The sequence below is a fragment of the Microcaecilia unicolor genome, chromosome 3 (genome assembly GCF_901765095.1).
Source record: "Microcaecilia unicolor chromosome 3, aMicUni1.1, whole genome shotgun sequence".
Taxonomy (NCBI): domain Eukaryota; kingdom Metazoa; phylum Chordata; class Amphibia; order Gymnophiona; family Siphonopidae; genus Microcaecilia; species Microcaecilia unicolor.
The window spans coordinates 246237967-246258472 of NC_044033.1; the positions used below are offsets into that span (position 1 = coordinate 246237967).

At 48.3% G+C, this 20506-nt stretch overlaps 2 protein-coding genes across 2 annotated transcripts in view; both read left to right on the forward strand.

The window, feature by feature from the left end:
* The window catches only part of LOC115466400 (oocyte zinc finger protein XlCOF22-like), a 206651-nt gene that overhangs the window by 88174 nt on the left and 97971 nt on the right, over nucleotides 1-20506 (forward strand). The window lies entirely within an intron of this gene.
* Nucleotides 1-20506, forward strand: part of LOC115466397 (zinc finger protein 2-like) — a 45576-nt gene that overhangs the window by 12181 nt on the left and 12889 nt on the right. Inside the window, exons 3-4 of the mRNA XM_030197594.1 lie at nucleotides 577-690; nucleotides 833-946. Of these exons, the coding sequence (XP_030053454.1) occupies nucleotides 577-690; nucleotides 833-946 (228 nt within the window). The remainder of the gene's footprint in view (nucleotides 1-576; nucleotides 691-832; nucleotides 947-20506) is intronic.

A 20506-nucleotide genomic window follows, 5' to 3' on the forward strand; every position in this document is an offset into this window, starting at 1 on the left:
GTCTCCATTTTCTATACAACAAAAATTTGGCACTGAAGACCAGAGAGAGGATTTGCCTGTCAGATTTCTTGCTGAGAACTGCATCTTCAGTGTAAGGGCGTGACATGGCAGCTGTAGACTAGTCACCTGTACTGTGCAATGTGTTACCCCCTTTAGATGGTAACCAGATGTCATAGAGAAGATTGACACCTGTAGTGCCTCCACCTAGGGGGGGGGGGGTCAGGAATAGCAAACCTCCAGTGTTTAATCTTAATGATGTGGCAGGCCACAGCTCCCTCCTCTCACCAAGCTTTGTCAGGCTTAAAGTGGAGCTTTTCAAGGGCTTCGACGACAACTTCAGAAATTTTAGACAAAGGACAGTTCTGGGCAGACTTGTATGGTCAATGCCCTGAAAATGGCAAGGGATAAATCAAGATCAGGTATACATTTGTTGTATCACTTCATACCATATGTAATGAGTTGGGCAGACTGGATGGACCTTACTGGTCTTTATCTGCCATCAAGAAAACAGGGAGAACCTCCCCAGGGATTCTATAAATACATTTTAAATGTCATTTTCCTACTTGTTATTAACAGGTTATTCAATTGTTAATCCTGATGTTATATTCAAGATTAAAAAGGAAGATGAGAAATATTTCACTCGACACCTTGAGCAAGAGGGAAAAGAAAACCTGAATGACCCCACCAAGAGTAAGCAAATGTTTTTGATTAAAAGGGCTTTGCATTTTCACATACGAAATGAGACATTCACATCAAATGTTTGGAGACTTAAACTCTATTTCCTATTGTAATATTCTGGTGAATCCTTTTGGATGTGCTCTTTTAATAACAGGCCTTCCAATCGTAACGTCTGTGTTCTCACTGAGTGTTGAGCAAGAGGAAGATCTCCCCTTCATGGATCATCCTGAATCAGAGATGTCTGAACAGACTCATCCTTCTATAACAAGTAAGTATAAAATTCCTCCTGAACACCTTTACTGAGGTCAGCTGGGACAATTCAGGAATTCAGCTCTGGTGGGATCAGAGGCTGTCATCCTCTCTCCTCCTCCCACTGTCTTCCTATCCAGAGTAGGCTGCAAGGCACCTGCTGGAAGTGGGTGTCCTGGGGTCTAGGATCAGGCTTGCGAAACCTTACATCCTAAAGTATCAGGGTGTTGAGAAATCGGTGTTGTTGATAGGGCTGGTGGGGGTGAAGGGACTTCTCCATTGTTCCAAGGGGGTGCCTGACTGATGAATATGGTGCTTTTTGACTTAGCTTTGGAGTTTTCCTATTGCTGGTGCAAAATCCCTGTGCATAATGTAGTTTACAGTAATGCATCATTTTCTTGCAGCTTAGATCTTTAAAGGTTTGTAGATTGGTGTTATAGAAGATGTAACCTAGTATCAGCACATCCAGATTATCTTCTCCTGCAAGCAGATCTCTGGCTTTCATCTTCCTAATGACCCCCCAGACTCCAAAATAACACGAAACTCACTGTGACAAAGAAGCCCACCCTAGGGGTTTATAGGGCCTGACACTGACTCAGAGGCATTGAATGGAGGTCACAGACATAGAGGGTAAACAAACAATACCTGCCCGATAGGTGAATGTGTCACTTGTACCCTGAATAGGAGGCTCCTCCTCTCACTGCTGTTGGGGGGAGGGGGCTTTTTGTGCCACTGCAGTTGTCCCCCCTCCTCCCCAATAATTCTTTGTATTTGGTGCCCTCTAGTAGGGGCTGAGACTTCTTCCACTCTGACTCATGGTGGGGCATTTTCGAAAGAACGCCCAAGTCAGAATTGGGACGTCCTCATAACGTCCAATAAAAACGTCCATCTCACAGCAAGATTTCCTGTTCAAAAATACGTGGGGAAGACGTCCTTATCCTGAAGACGTCCGTCCTGAACAACCATCTTGCAAACTATAAATGGGAAAACAAGGCACAGGGATGTCTCTCTTATTAAAACAGCAAAAGTAGAGGCTGACAAATGCGCAAACCAATAGGGAGATAATATCAAAAACCTGTTTATTCAGAATATTCATATTAAGGACCCGACACGGTCCGTGTTTCGGCGCCAAAGCGCCTGCCTCAGGGGTCACAATCAACTTTCTACAAAAAACAGGACAAATTAAAAACATAATATTAAGAGATTTCAAATAAAATATACTGGCCTTAATAAAATATGTAGCCAAACATATACGGACATTCATAATAGTATTGCACATTTGTAAATATATAATGATAAATTATGTAAAAAATGTTTAATATATTATAATTATGTGAGCAGATATTGTGGACAGAGAAACACCAAACAATGAAAAGTAATAACTGTCAAATAAATGACTGATAAATGAAAGGCATAGGTCAGGCTGATGAAACATCGACATATCTACATATATATTTATCCTGATCTAATAGTAAAAAATACATTCATACAACTTGAACAAGTAAAATACTTCAAGACATCATGATCCGACACCATTTAAAACTATATTATATTTACATATTAATTATAAATATAATTCAATGAAATAATGTCAAACCTCTGAGAAGAAGCTGATAGGCTTGAATAATTCCTTTATGTATGCAAGTTAATCCACTGTAAAAGGATAAAAACATTTTTAAAATACTACAGAGGGATAAAATTCCTGTTATTTCATAAAAATGTAAATCAGTTAAAATGGGCCATTCTATGTATATAGATCATCATCTTTATACAAAACATAGGTGTAAAACATGTATTTATGTCTAAACAGGCAAATGCCTAAGTAAACTATTGGAATGTATTGTGCACTGTAATACCTAAAATTGCTGAATATGTATCATTCGCATGAAACATTCCACAATGGAGGGATAAAGAGTATGTCACCTAGTGACACTAGCTCACATTACCATCAAAATGTGAAGAGAACGAGAGAGCTATACAGCACACCAAAAAAAATATGTAGAGTTATAAATCAAATAACTGAAGAAATAATTATATAGTATAAATAAAATGCCTTCCACAAAGAAAAAATGTATATACACAAACATACCGAATGGATAGGTATTGTAATAACTGTAATCCCGGTAGCAAACCTTCAGGGGTGGTAGGCTCCCTTTAGCAGTCCACAAATAAAGTCCTTCCAGAAAACACAGCTTTTAGTTCCCAACAGTTTATTTCCCCTCCTCCACCAAATCTCAGTTCAAGGGGTTAAAGTCCCATTCGGTTTCCAAAATAAAGCAACAAGAAAAAAACTTCCCTTTAAATCCAAGTTCTCCCCCCAGTTCAACAGCCTGGGTTTCAGTTTTAAAAGTCTTTCTGCTTGGGTGGTTGCAGAATGGCAGTACACCGCCCACAACACAGCTAATTGACTCCTGTGACCACCCACTGCCTTCAGTCCCTGCAACTCTGCCCCAAAGTACAATTACAGTCCATGTCCACTGGTTCCTCCAAACCTGGTGTGTTGGTCTCTCCAGCCTCCCCTTCCTCCAAACACTCCATTAACTCTGCCTCTCTGCTAGGCTGTTGGTTGGAGACCTCCTCCCCCTCCCAGGTGGAAGGAATCTTGTACTGATTTCTAACCCACGGGTATTGAGCTTTGTCATCCCTGCTCCCCCTTCTGGCCCTCGCCTGCCATCGCAGCTGCTCTCTCCAGTCCTTTTCCCCCTCCCTTCCACGTGGGGGCCACACCGGGTTTTGGGACATACCACCCCGATCCCTTCTCTCAGGGCCTTGTGGGGAATGTAGTCTGGCCCCATACCTCCTCCTGAGCTGCTTAGACCCTCCAACTTCCTTACACACCCCCCCCCCCCCTTCAAATAATTGCGACTCCCCGCTTCCTCCAGGCTACTTGCTGGGGAGTTCGCAATTCGGGACAGGGCGTCAGCATTCCCGTGAAGCTTCCCCGCCCTATGCTGTATTTCAAAGGAAAAAGCTTGTAACGCTAAATACCAGCGGGTGAGCCTGGCATTCTGCCCCTGCATTTGTTGGAGCCATTTCAGAGGTGCGTGGTCAGTAATCAAAACAAAAGTATTGCCCTGCAGATAGTATTTCAGAGTTTCTACAGCCCACTTTATAGCCAAACACTCCTTCTCTATAACAGCGTAATGCTGCTTTGCCGGGTGCAGTTTCCTACTCAGAAAAAGGACAGGGTGCTCCTCCCCTTCAAACTCTTGGGATAACACAGCCCCCAAGCTCATCTCTGAGGCGTCTGTTTGTAACAGGAAGGGCTTCTCAAAATCTATTCCTTTTAAGACCGGTTCCTGACACAGGAGGTCTTTCAACATTTGGAACTCCCCACGACCTGCCTCTGTCCACTTTAGGACATTAGGGCACCTTTTCCTCAGCATGTCAGTAAGGGTGCTTGACCTCTCCGCAAATCTAGGAATAAATCTGCGATAATATCCTATCAGCCCCAAAAACCCCCTCAATTGTTTTTTGGTGTGGGGCAGCAGAAAATCACGCACTCCCTGCACTTTATCCCTTAGGGGTTTGATAACTCCCCCTCCCACAATGTATCCCAAGTATTTTACCTCTTCACTAGCAAACACGCACTTCTTTGGGTTCACTGTTAGGCCCGCCCGCCTGAGGGATTCTAGCACCGCTTTGACTTTGGGCAAATGGGACTCCCAATCTGAAATAAAAATGACAATATCATCCATATACGCAGCAGCGTAGTCCGAATGCCACCTCAGCAACTGATCAGCCAATCGTTGGCAGCACGCTGCCGCCTCATTTAACCCAAATGGCATTCGTCTAAATTGGAATAACCCTATAGGGGTGCCAAAGGCTGTTTTGGGCTTAGCCTCCTCTGTCAGCGGCACTTGCCAATACCCTTTCGTAAGATCTAAGGTAGTTAAATACTGAGCACGCCCCAGTTTGTCCAGTAAGTCATCTATCCGGGGCATGGGATAAGCATCAAACCGGGATATGGCATTTACCCTTCGGAAATCTATACAAAACCTCTGAGACCCATCACTCTTTGGTACCAACACCACTGGACTGGACCAGGAACTAACTGATTCCTCTATGATACCTAAGTCCATCATTTCCTGTACCTGCCTTATAATTTCCTTCCTCTTAAATTCTGGTGTTCTATGGGGCCTCTGCCTTACAATCCTACCAGGCTCGGTGACGATATCATGGGCCACCAAATGGGTTTCCCTAGGTAGGGGATTGATAACATCCTGAAACTCCTCTATCATTTCCCTTACCCGTTGCCTCTGCCCATGGGATAGAGACTCACCAATAACAGGTTTCCCCCCCCCCTCCTGTACATCACTTAGTTGAGGACCCAACTCCTCTTCAGAGACTGCCACCCACCCTTCTCTCTCTATCCACGGTTTCAATATATTTACATGGTAGGTCTGAGTCCTACCTTTCGCATGCCTTACTCGATATGTCCATGGGCCTACTCTGGCTGTTACCACGCAGGGTCCCTTCCACTGAGAAGTGAACTTATGGGGGTCGGAGGCCACCATGACAAGCACTTTATCTCCCACCTGAAATTTCCTTACTTTTGTGCCCCGGTCATAATACCCTTTCTGGCTCTCTTGGCTCTGCCCCAGGGTGTCCTGCGCAAACGCCGTGACCCTCTGAATCCTTGCTCTTAACTCCCCCAGGTATGTACTAACCTCCCTGGGCTCTTCCTCTATCTCTACCCATGCCTCCTGAATTATGTCCAGAATGCCCCGCGGCAATCGGCCAAAGCCCAATTCAAAGGGGGATACCCCTAGGGATGCTTGAATATTCTCCCTACATGCATATAAAGCATAGGGTAACAACTGGTCCCAATCCTCATATTTCCCTTTCAAGCCTTTCCTCAACATCTGCTTAAGGGTTTTATTAAATCGCTCTACCATCCCGTTTGTCTGGGGATGGTAGGCAGCTGTGGTAATGTGGCGTATGTTAAAAGCTTCCCACAGTTCTCTTAACTGTCTAGATTTGAAATTGGACCCCTGATCCGTAAGCATTTCTCGAGGGAATCCCACTTCACAGAAAAGCTTGACCAATTCGGCGGCTATACCCGTAGCTCGTATATTTCTCATTGGGAAGGCCCAGGGAAACCTAGTGGCCCTATCCATGACTACTAAAATGTATGCAAAACCCCTAAGTGTTCTGATGAGGGGTCCCACAATGTCCATAGCCATACTTCTCATAGGTTCCCCAATAATAGGCAATGGTACCATAGGTGCCCTGGGAGGGTATCGGTCCACCAACCGCTGACAGAAGGGGCAACTTTGGCAATAATTCTGGACTTCCCTATGTACGCCAGGCCAATAAAAACGCTCCAGAACCTGTTTCAACGTACTCTGGGAGCCCTTATGCCCTGCCAAAGGATGATCATGGGCCCCTCTTAGAATAAGACTCCTAAAGACCCTGGGAATTACCAGCTGGCCTCGCACCGGTCCCCCCACCGGATCCTGTATTTCCCAGTACAACAATCCCTCCACCACCCGAAAACGGGGAAACCCCCCTGAATGCCCCCCTTCCACTTGTTCCCAGGCCCTTTTTAATACCGGGTCATCTCTCTGCTCCTGGCCAAAAGCGGGAAATCTCTCCACCACCTCTTGTGGCCTCCATGGCATAGCCTCTCCTTCCCCCAACCTCCTTAGGGCCCTAGCCCGGCTATGCCTCTCCGCATGCCGTGTTTCTCTAGCCTTCCTCCCTTTACCCGGTTCTCCCATTATCTCCTCATGGAAAGGGAAGAGCTGCCCTACCGAATCCTCCCCCCTATCCTGCGACCCACCCCGAGCCTTCTGAGCCCGAGTAGTCACCCACCCTGTGACCCCTTTCAACCCCCGTACAAACAGCTCCCACTCCCTCCCCAAAATGAGGTCAAAAGGCAGTTTTGGCAGGATCGCCACATTAAGCCACCCTCTCCCCAGAGGGCTCCCTAGTTGGATCCTGAACACAGGGTAGGCGGTTGAAGACCCATGTATGCACCTAATCTGAATCATTCCTACATACTGTCCTCCCTCTTCCCCCACGGATGTGCTCTGGATCCTATTCCACAAGACCCGGGACATCATCGACTGATTGGCCCCCGAGCCTAACAGGGCCTTAACTGTCACCCCTCCCACCTGAACCTCCAGGAAGAAGAAATCCTCGGGGTCTGTTCCCATATGTCCCGCAAAACCTAGTCTTTCCCTACACTCCTTCAGCATGTGGCCGGGCTTCCCACATCTAAAACACCTTCTTCCCCCTGGACTGGGACCCGGGTCCCTACGACCCTCCTCCCTCTTTCCCCCAGTCCCCGTATTGGCATGAGTACTTCCCCATTGACCCCTACCCTCTTGGCTACTAGGGAGGGAAGGGGTTAGTAGGATGTCTCCCTGCCTCAAAATACAGTTCAGCTCCATGAATCACCCCTTGCTTAATGAGCCACTCGCGCACTGGGGTGGGTATGGCAAACAAAAACTGTTCCACTATAATCTCCTTCACCACCTGTTCTGCCGTCTTCTGTTGCGGCTCCAGCCATTTATAGGCTAAGTCTTTCAGTCTCTGGGCAAAAGCCCGGGGCCGCACTTCCCTCCCCGTAGTAGTCTCCCTAAAAAGTCTTCTATAATGGTCTCTAGTAAGACCTAATCTATTTTTAATGGCCGCCACTACCTGCTCATAATCCATGGAGCTGTCCGCAGGCATGGCCTGGTATGCAGCCAGAGCTTCCCCAGCTAGGCTTCCTGCCAGTCGAACAGCCCACTGTTCTTTCGGCCATTGCACTGCCCTGGCGATCCTCTCAAATGTAGCAATAAAGTCATCCACATCATCACCCTCCCCCATTCGTCCCAAAGAAAAGGGTCCAAACGGAGGGGTTCCTTCCCCCATGGGTAAACCGGCCACTGTACCCGGGGCTGCAACTTTATCCAACAGGCTCCCTATGGCTTGCATCTGACCTTGCACTGCCTGGAGCAGAGGTACATGCTGTTCCTTGGCGGCTTCCACCACTTGCTGCAAGACCTGTTGAGCCCCCTCCTGCTGCTTCTGAAACTCCGCAGCCATCCAGTGAAGCATTTCTTTTTGCTCCATCCTGCCTGGTCTGGAATACCCTGAAAAGAAAACCAAAAACACCAAGTGCGATACCACTTTTTTTTTTTTTTCCTTAATTCCTAATTTGTACTGCTCTTCTCCCACCACTCCCCTTTTACACTACCCTGCCTGTGTTCCCTTGCATGACCTGTGTTCCCCCCTTAGCTTCACACTTCAATCCAGCATTTATCCCCCTTCAGATACCTCTTACCTGGGGTAACCGCTGGTCTTCGCTTTGCTAAGGGTGGCCTTGTCAGCTTCACTCTGGCTGCTCTGTGGTAGCTTCAATCGAGTCCCATCGGCGGTGCCACTGTAATAACTGTAATCCCGGTAGCAAACCTTCAGGGGTGGTAGGCTCCCTTTAGCAGACCACAAATAAAGTCCTTCCAGAAAACACAGCTTTTAGTTCCCAACAGTTTATTTCCCCTCCTCCACCAAATCTCAGTTCAAGGGGTTAAAGTCCCATTCGGTTTCCAAAATAAAGCAACAAGAAAAAAACTTCCCTTTAAATCCAAGTTCTCCCCCCAGTTCAACAGCCTGGGTTTCAGTTTTAAAAGTCTTTCTGCTTGGGTGGTTGTAGAATGGCAGTACACCGCCCACAACACAGCTAATTGACTCCTGTGACCACCCACTGCCTTCAGTCCCTGCAACTCTGCCCCAAAGTACAATTACAGTCCATGTCCACTGGTTCCTCCAAACCTGGTGTGTTGGTCTCTCCAGCCTCCCCTTCCTCCAAACACTCCATTAACTCTGCCTCTCTGCTAGGCTGTTGGTTGGAGACCTCCTCCCCCTCCCAGGTGGAAGGAATCTTGTACTGATTTCTAACCCACGGGTATTGAGCTTTGTCATCCCTGCTCCCCCTTCTGGCCCTCGCCTGCCATCGCAGCTGCTCTCTCCAGTCCTTTTCCCCCTCGCTTCCACGTGGGGGCCACACCGGGTTTTGGGACATACCACCCCGATCCCTTCTCTCAGGGCCTTGTGGGGAATGTAGTCTGGCCCCATACCTCCTCCTGAGCTGCTTAGACCCTCCAACCTCCTTACAGTATACAGAGGAAAACTAGGGGTTAGTGCTGTGGATTGTAAACCGAGGGACACAGATCTTTCCTGTACATCTTTTTCATGTTAAGAACAGCCCATAGTTTACAAGCTTTGTGATGTTCTTATAAGAATCTAGAGTTGGTTAGTTTAGTTGACATTTATTTATTTATAACAAACTTTTGAAAACAAAAAAATAACAATCAAATGCAGCAATACCAGTCCATGACTCAATTACAAAGAAAGGCTTTCTTAAATTCAAGTAAACTTATTGTAGCTCTCAATTCGGGGGGGGGGGGGGGGGGTGTTTTGGCCCAGCAATATACAAAATACAATTTCTACACTCATCTCAATAAATCAGCTTAAAAGAAGAACCGTCCAAATAGTTACTAGAAGTGAATCGCGATGTTCCTTGTCATCAGCAGCAAATGAATCCATTAACTGATGAGTTGTATCCGCCTACCAGCAGGTGGAGATAGAGAACACTGAAAAACCATAGTGCCTCTTGGACGGCTAGCCCCAACTGCCTTCAGTATTTCTCTATCTCGCCGCAGGTGTAGACGTAGCTTGATCAGCTCCTGGATTTCAGACTGCCTGTGGTGGCTCCTGTGCTTTGCCAGTTGAGCAGGGGTGTTGTGGCTGGTGGTTCCCACTTTAATGGCATATAGGTTTGCCCTTTCCCTGCCTTACCCATTCCCCCTGCCTCCGGGAGTCTCTCTGTTGCTGCCTGCCTCCAACTTTTCTCACAGCGTTAAAAAAATAAAAAGCGCACTTTTACTGCGTGGCTGTTCTGAGGCTTTTTCCACTGATTCTGGTTCTGTGCAGCTTGACTGGAGCTCGTTGACTCGGTCCTCTGAGGTGAGAGTGGTGCCCAGCTCCTCCGGGGAGGCCCCACGGACGCCGTTCCAATCGGGGTAAGTTTTGGCACGAAGCCGCCATTTTATTGCTATATTCCCATCCTGTCGGGCGATGGCTGCTGAGGGAGTTAAGCGCTGCTTCCCTTGTGGTAAATGCAGATCAGCAGAGGGGCTGTGTAAAACGTGCTCCTTAGACGCTCACGCTAGTATGAGCATGGCGAACGATGTTTCTTCCTGCTCAATGGAGCTGGCAGCGGGCGCCATTTTGGAAGCACCGCATGTCTCGACCTTTGCGGTTGCGGAGGAGTCTGAGTGTAGGGGGACACCTCATTTAGAGGCTGCCAGAGGAGCTCCTACATCCGTTTCTCCTAATGCGGAGGGTCAGAGTGCGTTTTTCTCCCCTAAGTTTGTGCTTTTAATGCATAAGGCTTTCATGCTGAAAAGAGCTCTGCCGCAGATGTCTGACACTGCATAGCATCCTGGCTTCCCTCCAGGTGTTGATGGCCCAGGGATAGCTTCAGAGGTTATTTCCTCCCCCAAGCGTTGGAAACACGCTAAACATAGACTGGTAAATTCCCAGTCTGAAAGTGGCGCATATTCCCCCCCCCCCCCCCCCCCCCCCCCGTGGTCGGGCTGTGGAGAGTCTGAGGGATCTGGCAGGCCCTCAGGGACGGATGATCCAGAGGAGAGTGCCTGTTTGCCACTGGATTTGGATGATTCCAGTGCGGTCCGGATTTTCCACCGCAACAAGCTGCCAGCTCTTATTACTGACGCCTTGCAGGCCCTCTCGATTGATCCTGCTGAAGGCGAGGCCTCCTCTGTTAATCTTAGTATGGCGAGTACTAAGAAGCCTACTCGGGTCTTTCCGGTGCATGACTCCATCCAAGAGCTTATTTCTGCTCAATGGTCTGACCCTGATGGGCCTTTGAAAGTGGCCAGGGCTATGGGTCAGCTTTACCCTCTGAGTGAGGAGCACTTGGCCCCTTTGGGGTGCCTAAAGTGTATTCGTTGGTCACAGTGGTGACAAAAAAGACCACTCTCCCAGTAGAGGGAGGGGTTGCTTTGAAGACATGCAGGACCGGTGGCTGGAGTCCGCGCTGAAGCGGTCCTTTGAGATTGCGGGCCTTGCCTTGAGGGCATCTATTTGCAGTTCCTATGCAGCCCAGGCATGTCTTTCCTGGCTACCGCAGGTGGTGGAACGGCCCGCCAATGGTGCAGGCCCCCTTTCTGAGGTTGCCCTGCAGATGGAGTCGGCCCTTTCATTTTTGGCTGACGCCCTTTATGATCTGGTCAGAGCTTCGGCTAAACAGGTGTCTGCGGCGGTGTCCGCCCGCCGCCTTCTTTGGCTGCGGCAGTGGGCGGCTGACATGGCTTCTAAGCAAAGGCTGGTGAGGCTACCCTTTTGGGGCCTCCTGTTAATTTGGAGAGGAATTGGAGAAGATTGTGAAAGACCTGGGAGAATCTAAACCCCAGCGGTTACCTGAGGATAGGCCAAGGCCTTCTTCCAAGTGTTTCCCTCCTCTTCCAGACCTCGCTTCCGTGAAGCTCGCAGGTATCGCCCGGGGCACTCTGCTGGGTTTTCTCAACGTGTCTGTTTTCAGCAGAGGAACTCCTTTCGCTCGGGCAAACGTTCCGCAGGGGCCGGTTCAAGGCCAGGAGTTCAGGGGCGTCCTTCACAATGATGGGACACCGGTCCACTCCTCCTCGCCTGCAATAGGAAGACGTCTTTCCCTCTTTCTAGAGGAGTGGACCAAGATTACCTCAGATCAGTGGGTCCTGGACCCAATCAGAGAAGGTTACCGACTGGAATTCGGTGCCCCGGTGAGAGACATGTTTGTGGAGTCCCGATGCGGCACTGCCGTAAAACGGGCGGCGGTAGAGGAGACCTTACAAGTCTTGCTGCACCTTGGAGCGGTGATCCCAGTGCCTCCCACCGAACGCGGCCACTATTCCATTAATTTTTTTGTGCCTCGAAAAGGCAGGTCTTTCAGACCGCTCTTCGACTTACAAAGAGTCAACGAGGCTCTCAGAGTACGACATTTTCGCATGGAAACCCTGCGCTCCGTCATTGCGGCGGTACAGCCAGGAGAGTTTCTCACGTCTCTGGACCTAAAAGAAGCTTATTTGCACATTCCTATCTGGCCTCCACACTAGTGGTTCCTCCGCTTTGTGGTGTTAGGAAAGAATTTCCAGTTTCAGGCCTTGCCTTTCGGCCTAGCCACAGCTCCCTGTACCTTTTCCAAGGTAATGGTGGTTGTACCTGCCTGTCTCAGGCGAGAGGGTATCAGAGTTCACCCTTATCTTGACGACTGGCTCATCAGAGTGGATTCGGCAACCAAGAGTCGTCTTGCCACAGCCAGAGTGGTGGCAGTCCTACAAGCACTAGGCTGGGTGGTCAGTATACCCAAAAGTCACCTGACCCCCTCTGTCTCTCAAGTATTTGGGGGTCCGGTTTGACACGGCATCGGGGTTTGTTTTTCTCCTCGACCAAAGGCAGTGCAAGCTTCAGAATCGGGTCCGTCTGCTCCTGCGGATGCCTCGCCCGCGAGCTTGGGACTTTGTCCAGCTGCTGGGGTCGATGACGGCCACCTTGGAGGTGGTGCCTTGGGCGAGAGCGCAGATGAGGCCTCTGCAGATTGCCCTGCTTCAACAATGGTCTCCAATGTCCCAGGAATATCAACGCAGATTAACGTTGCTCCCTGCGGCCCAGCTCAGTATGGAGTGGTGGCTCTCCGACAGGATGCTGTGCCAAGGGATGCCTCTTGCGCTTCCTTCTTGGTGCCTAGTGATAACAGATGCCAGCCTTTTGGGCTGGGGAGCACATTGCCAGGGAAGTTGTGCTCAGGGTCTGTGGACACCCATGGAAGCGGGGTGGTCCATCAGTCGCTTGGAACTGAGAGCAATATTCCAGGCTCTTATGGCCTTTCAAAAGACTCTGAAGGGGCTTGCTGTCCGGGTTCTGTCAGACAATACGACAGCGGTGGCATACATAAATCGACAGGGAGGCACTCAGTGCAGGGCCCTGGCCGCAAAGGCCGCTCAGATTTGCCACTGGGCCGAGCTACACCTGCAGCTTCTGTCGGCAGCTCACATAGCAGGTCAGAGCAATGTGCAAGCCGATTTTCTCAGCAGGCATCAAATCGACCCGGCGGAATGGGAACTGGCAAAATAAGTTTTTCTTCAGATTTGTGCCAAATGGGGGACTCCCGGGATGGATCTAATGGCGTAAAGTGAAAATGACAAAGTACCTCGCTTTTTCAGCAGAAGGAGAGATCCTCACTCGGCAGGGTTGGATGCTCTGGCTCAACCCTGGCCCTTGGAGCTCCTGTATTTGTTCCCTCCTTGGCCCTTGATAGGGCGAGTCCTACTGCGGATTCGACAGCACAGAGGTCTGGTGGTTCTCATCGCTCCAGATTGGCCAAGGCGTCCGTGGTATGCGGATCTCCACCGGATGTTGGTGGACGCTCCGGTGCAGTTGCCCCTGGTCCCGAACCTGTTGGTTCAGGGTCCGGTGTCTATGGAGGATCCCTGCCGATTTGGTCTTACGGCCTGGTGCAATTGAGGGTGCAATTGGGTGCAATTGAGAGTCAAGGGCTACTCTAACAAGGTCATCTCCACTCTCTTGCAGGCCCGCAAGCGGTCCACCTCCGCAGCTTATGCTCAGATCTGGCGCAAATTTGAGGCGTGGGGTGTTTCAAAGGCGATCACACCCACGCGGGCTACAGTCTCGACAGTGCTGGACTTTTTGCAGGAGGGCTTACAAAATGGCCTGGCTTACAATTCCCTTCGGGTGCAAGTGGCAGCATTATCATGCTATCGAGGAAGAGTTGCTGGCTTGTCCCTTGCTGCTCATCCGGACATTGCTCGATTTCTCAGAGGGGTGCTTAGGCTACTACTACTACTACTACTATTTAGCATTTCTATAGCGCTACAAGGCATACGCAGCGCTGCACAAACATAGAAGAAAGACAGTCCCTGCTCAAAGAGCTTACAATCTAATAGACAAAAAATAAATAAAGTAAGCAAATCAAATCAATTAATGTGAACGGGAAGGAAGAGAGGAGGGTAGGTGGAGGCGAGTGGTTACAAGTGATTACGAGTCAAAAGCAATGTTAAAGAGGTGGGTTTTCAGTCTAGATTTAAAGGTGGCCAAGGATGGGGCGAGACGTAGGGGCTAAGGAAGTTTATTCCAGGCGTAGGGTGCAGCGAGACAGAAGGCGCGAAGTCTGGAGTTGGCAGTAGTGGAGGAGGGAACAGATAAGAAGGATTTATCCATGGAGCGGAGTGCACGGGAAGGGGTGTAGGGAAGGACGAGTGTGGAGAGATACTGGGGAGCAGCAGAGTGAATACATTTATAGGTTAGTAGAAGAAGTTTGAACAGGATGCGAAAACGGATAGGGAGCCAGTGAAGGGTCTTGAGGAGAGGGGTAGTATGAGTAAAGCGACCCTAGCGGAAGACGAGACGGGCAGCAGAGTTTTGACCCGACTGGAGAGGGGAGAGGTGACTAAGTGGGAGGCCAGCAAGAAGCAGATTGCAGTAGTCTAAACGAGAGGTGACAAGGGTGTGGATGAGGGTTTTGGTAGAGTGCTCGGAAAGAAAGGGGCGGATTTTACGGATGTTGTAAAGAAAGAAACGACAGGTCTTGGCAATCTGCTGGATATGAGCAGAGAAGGAGAGAGAAGAGTCAAAGATGACCCCAAGGTTTCGAGCTGAGGAGACAGGAAGAATGAGAGAGCCATCAACAGAAATAGAAAACGGGGGGAGCGGGGAGGTGGATTTGGGGGGGAAAATGAGAAGCTCGGTTTTGGTCATATTTGATTTCAGGTGGCGTTGAGACATCCAGACAGCAATGTCAGATAAGCACGCTGAAACTTTGGTTTGGATGCAAGGTGAGATATCAGGAGTAGAAAGGTAGATTTGCGAGTCATCAGCATAGAGATGGTAGGAAAAGCCATGGGATGAGATTAATGAGCCAAGGGAAGAAGTGTAGATAGAAAAGAGGAGGGGACCAAGAACAGAACCCTGAGGTACGCCGACAGGCAGAGGGATAGAAGTAGAAGAGGATCCACCAGAGTGAACACTAAAGGTGCGGAGGGAGAGGTAGGAAGAGAACCAGGAAAGGACAGAGCCCTGGAATCCAAGTGAGGACAGGGTATCGAGAAGTATGCTGTGATCGACAGTGTCAAAAGCAGCGGAAAGATCAAGAAGAATGAGGATGGAATATTGACCTCTGGATTTAGCCAGTAATAGGTCATTGGAGACTTTAGTAAGCGCAGTTTCGGTTGAGTGGAGAGGGCGAAAACCAGATTGTAGTGGGTCAAGAATAGCATGTGAGGAGAGAAAATCAAGGCAGCGGCAGTGAACAGCACGCTCAAGTAATTTGGAGAGAAAAGGAAGGAGGGAGATGGGTCGAGTGAAGGCTTCTTAAGGAGAGGTGTGACCACAGCATGTTTAAAGGCAGCAGGGACAGTCGCAGTGGAAAGTGAGAGGTTGAGAATGTGACAGATAAAAGGAATAAGAGCAGGAGAGATGGCATTAAGAAGGTGGGTGGGAATGGGATCAGAGGAACAGGTGGTACATTTTGAGGAAAAAAGGAGAAGTGTAGTTTCCTCAATAGTAACTTCAGGAAAGGAGGAAAGGGAATGAGGGGAAGAAGAGAGAGGGGAACGGACTAGTGGAGGGAGAGGTGGTGAGGTAGAGAAAGCAAGGTTTATCTTTTGAACCTTGTTGTGAAAGAATTCAGCAAGAGTCTGAGGAGATAAAGAAGGGGGAGTTGGGGGAGGGGGCACCTTGAGGAGAGAGTTCAATGTGGTGAAGAGAAGTCGAGGATTAGAGCCAAGAGAGTTGGTCAGTTGGATATAATAATCCTGCTTGGCACGTAAAAGAGCAGATTGGAAGGAGGTCAGCATGAACTTAAAGTGTAAGAAATCAGCAAGGGCCCGAGATTTCCGCCAGAGAAGTTCGGCGGAGCGGGTACAGGAACGTAGGTAGCGGATATTAGAAGTCAGCCAAGGTTGGGGTTTTGTACGCCTTACAGAGCGGGTCATCAAAGGTGCAAGAGTGTCTAAGGCAGAGGATAGAGTATTGTTGTAAGAAGAAACAGCCTCGTTGACAGACGTGGATGGTGCCACAGTAGAGAGGAGGTTTGAAACATGGGAGGATAGAGATGAAGGGTCAATATCGTGAAGATTCCTAGATAAATTAGATAAGATAGGACGGGACTGGGAGGGAGGAGATTTAAGTGTGAAAGTTATAAGATGGTGATCAGAGGAGGGAAGATCAGAGGCAAGGAAACTAGAAGGTGAACAGTTGGAGGAGAAGATGAGATCAAGACAGTGACCATTTTGATGAGTGGGGGAGGTGGAGCATAGTTGGAGATTAAAGGAGGACGTTAAAGCGAGTAACTTGGAAATATAAGAGTTGGAAGGATCATTAGCAGGAATATTAAAGTCACCAAGGATGAGAGAGGGGGAGGAAGGATCATGGAAGAAGGCAAGCCAGGCGTCAAAGTCACTGAGAAAGGATGAAAGGGACTTATCAGGGGGACGATAAATGACCGCTATTCAAAGAGGCAGAGGAGAGAAAAGGCGGATAGAGTGGACTTCAAAGGAGGAAAAACAGATTGAGGTGGAAGAAGGGGTTGAAATCTGGAGGAGGGAGAGAGAAGTAATCCAACACCGCCCCCACGGCCAGCAGGGCGAGGAGTATGTGAAAATAGATAACCGCCATGGCACAGGGCTGCGACTGAAGCAGAGTCATCAGGGCAGAGCCAGGTTTCTGTTATGGCGAGCAGATGGAGGTGACGCGAGATAAAGAGGTCCTGGATATAGGCGAGTTTATTACAGATAGAGCGGGCATTCCATAGGGCGCAAGAGAAGGGCAGAGAAGAGGAGGGGAGTAGAGAAATAGAGATGAGGTTAGAGAGGTCACGGTGAGATCTGTAGAGTTGGGATAATAGTTGGTGAGGGGGGCCAGATTTGGGATTGATGTCACCGGCTGAGAGTAAGAGAAGGAGTAAAAGAGAGCGGAGGAGAGTAGGAGAGGTGTGGCCACGAAGGCGAGAGGTATTTAGGTGGAATGGGGAAGGCAAAATGGACGGAAGAAAGAGGCAGAGATTAAAAGCCAAGAGGGAGGAAGAGGGTAGGAGAGAAGGTGAGGTGATGAAGTCGATGGATGGGCAGTGAGTTCCTGTAGCGGAGAGAGGTAGGGGGTGAGGGAAAAGATTAGGAAGGGACAGGGCTAGGAAGAGAATGTGAATAGGGGCCATAAATGACTGAGGTACTTTAGCAACTGGGAAGAAGATTAGATGTGCGGCACCTAGAGCGGAGGCCCTGAGTGGACCTGGGTGTCACCCCGGAGAAGGCTGTAAGGATATGCAGATGAGCTGCAAGTCCTCCACAGCATCTGAAAGGCAGCCGGTGGTAGAGCTGGGCACCTCTCAGCTGAGGAAAGGCTTACCAGGGGTTAGGCCGAAGCCAGCATTCCTCCCCCTGAGGGTCGTCCTCCTGTCCGGTTGCCCTGTCCGGCCTGGAACCAGGGGCTGGTGTTGAAGGCTCGCCAGCGTTCGCCTTTCGAGCCTCTTAAGCGAGCTTTGGAGAAGGATGTGACTCTCAAGACAGTCTTTTTGGTGGCCATTACATCGGCTAGACGCGTGTCTGAGCTGCAGGCGCTGTCCTGTCGGGACCTTTTTCTGCAATTCTCGGAGTCCGGACTAACGGTACATACAGTGCCTTCCTTCCTGCCTAAAGTGGTTTCAGCGTTTCATCTGAACCAGCCCATTTTTCTTCTTCCCTTTTCTAGGGAAGAGTTCCTGGACTCCTTTGGGCAGTTACATCTTATGGATGTCCGCAGAGCGCTGTTGCAGTATCTACAGATGTCAAATGACTTCAGGACTTCTGATTGTCTTTTTGTCTTGTTTTCAGGTCCTCGGCGTGGAGGCCCGGCGTCTAAGGTTGTTGCAGGAATTGATGCATGAATTACCCCTATTGTTAGCAGAATCTGTGGTACTTCAGGAGTCAAACAGCACACACCAGAATGAGGGAGAAATCTTCTTTATTTGCCAGCAAACAAAGTAGGACATCAGCATTAAGTCTCTTCTTCTCTTTCTCAGCTCTCTGTGTCTTTGTGGCTTCTGTCTCAGCTTCTTCTCTTCTACTGTCTGTCTTCCTTCAGCTCTCTTTCTTCTGTCTGTTCCTTCTGACGTAAGCTGCTTCTACTCCCACTTAAATACCGTGCTATCCCCCTCTCTAGCCCCCCTTACTTTCCAGATGGTAAAGAATAGATTAATTACCCTGTCTGAACCAATTATTACCATACATATATTCCAAATATCAGTTACATAGGTTCCAGACATATCCTAAACTGACCTATGACCTGGGGCCTCTCACACTAGACATTGTGGCTCCCTGACCTGGGGCCTCTCACACTAGACATTGTGGCTCCCATCTCTTACATTTTCATTATGATTAATTTCTCATATTCCTAGTCAACTTCATACTAACTGCTAACTGAACTCTGGCATTCATTAAGGGGTCAAGGGCCAGTCTTACTTAATAGCATACAGCTATAGTTTGTTATTACTTTCAGGACCATTCCTACATTTACCTATAATTAATCAAGACTTTTCTTGACCCTTTTCACCTATCAGCTCCATACATTAAACCAGCCAGGACTGCAGAAAACTCAAACCATATGCTGACCTTTTCACTGCAGTCCTACTCAGAACGTAAGGCAAAGAGTTGAACAAACATTAGATTTAAAAAAGGTATTCTACATATTAACTACACAGAATAAACATATTCTAAAATAAGCATCCTTATAAGACATATTCTAAAATATCAAGCATATCTACATATTAAGCACTTCTAAAATCTAATTATTTTCTTCTAAGCATTTTACTAATCCCTTTTAAAACTACAATATGTCTGGCTCATGCTTTGTTCATTCATAATAGTATACAGATGTGCTAGCTAGCATTAGCAATCCATCACTCACAAGGTGTCAAAGAAAGTTTCTGTCTCTGACCTTTCTAACCTTTAGCCTGGCAAACGTAAAATTTCTAAATAATCTAAACCAGATGACATTCCTCCATCACTTGCAGAACTGAACCAAACTTTTAAACTCCAGATTTTTAAACAGAATTAACAATTAATATGATTTCTTATATATGTATAATTATGCCCATGCCGCCTCATTCCCCCCCTTTGAGACTAAAATCAGCTTATGCAGAGATAAGTCTCACAACTCAAACTCTGGAGATTATAGTGATCCTAACTAAGAATAGGCTTGTGAATCACCATTACCCTACTTGTTAAGGTCCGACGGCATACTTCCGAAGCACATGAGGCCAGGAAACAAAACAACAACCCTGCTAAAACTAAGACTATTAGGGAAATAAACAAAGGACGTATCCATGAGGTCAATGACCACCACCAGGAGGTAAGGTCTAATCCTCCTCGGTAATCCTCCACATTAAGGCTGGCCAACTGTAGGACTTTATCCATAGCATGCCTAACTACATGCGTCCTATTTATAACAATAGTACAGCACTCTGAAGAATTTAGCACTGTGCAGAGGCCACCCTGGGCTGCAAAGAGATAGTCAAGACCCATACGGTTATACCGAGAAACTATACTTAATTCATTAATTTGATCCTGCAATGCATTGACTACCACGTTCAGCTCATGAACTAAAACATGGAGTAGGGACTGAAGTCTCCGGGTAGCCATGCCTAGTTCAGTAATACCCGCTACCGGGCCCCCAATTGGAATCCAGGCCGTGGCAGAAAGGGCTACAAGTCTCTTTTTAGTCAGAGGATAAGTAGAGTTAATATACTGGAGAGCTAATTCAATCGCCTCATCCTCTGTGGCAACGGAGGAAGGTAAGGACAAGGCCTCTCGCTTAGAGTGGTGCGGGGATGGTGGCTTGAGGAGAGGAATAACTTTAGGAAAATAATTCAAGGTTACCAATACACAAAAATCATATGTGGGGGGAAGAATCATGTGGAGGACATTATCACAGAGCCAGTAATGACCAAGGAGAGGGCGAGGAAAGTTCCCAATAAATGTTGGCACAGGATGGACATTAGGATGCCCATAATGCGAGCCCCTATCCCAGGGGGAACTAAGAAGAAATGGAGACTTTGTACACCATAGGTGCCAATCCCCAATTGTGACAGACTGCTCATATGTTGCAACCCTTTCATACCCCGGGGACTTATGAAAGTAGAAAATAGGCCGGGACACTATAGTCTTCTCAGTAGTAAGGTTAGGAGCCAGATAATCACCTTGGTCATAATCTGCAGGTATGGTAGTAGGGCACATAGGAGTACCTGGAGAAACTACCCACACAGATTCCCCTTTTTCTGGGAGAACATTAGTATAGTTACAGGGAATGGGAAGAACAGTTGAGATGTTTCTTGTTAAACAAAACACTCCAGAAGCTGGATAGGGAGACGTAAAGACTGGCCTTAGAGAAGATTCAGAGGGGGAAGTAGCATTATAAAAGGACCACCAAGTATAATCCTGGCTCCAAGGGCCTGAACTCGAAAAGTAGGGAGGTATAAGAGCTGGGAGCTGCACAGGGACAGGAACAGCTGGGACATCTGTAGTATAAGGAGAAA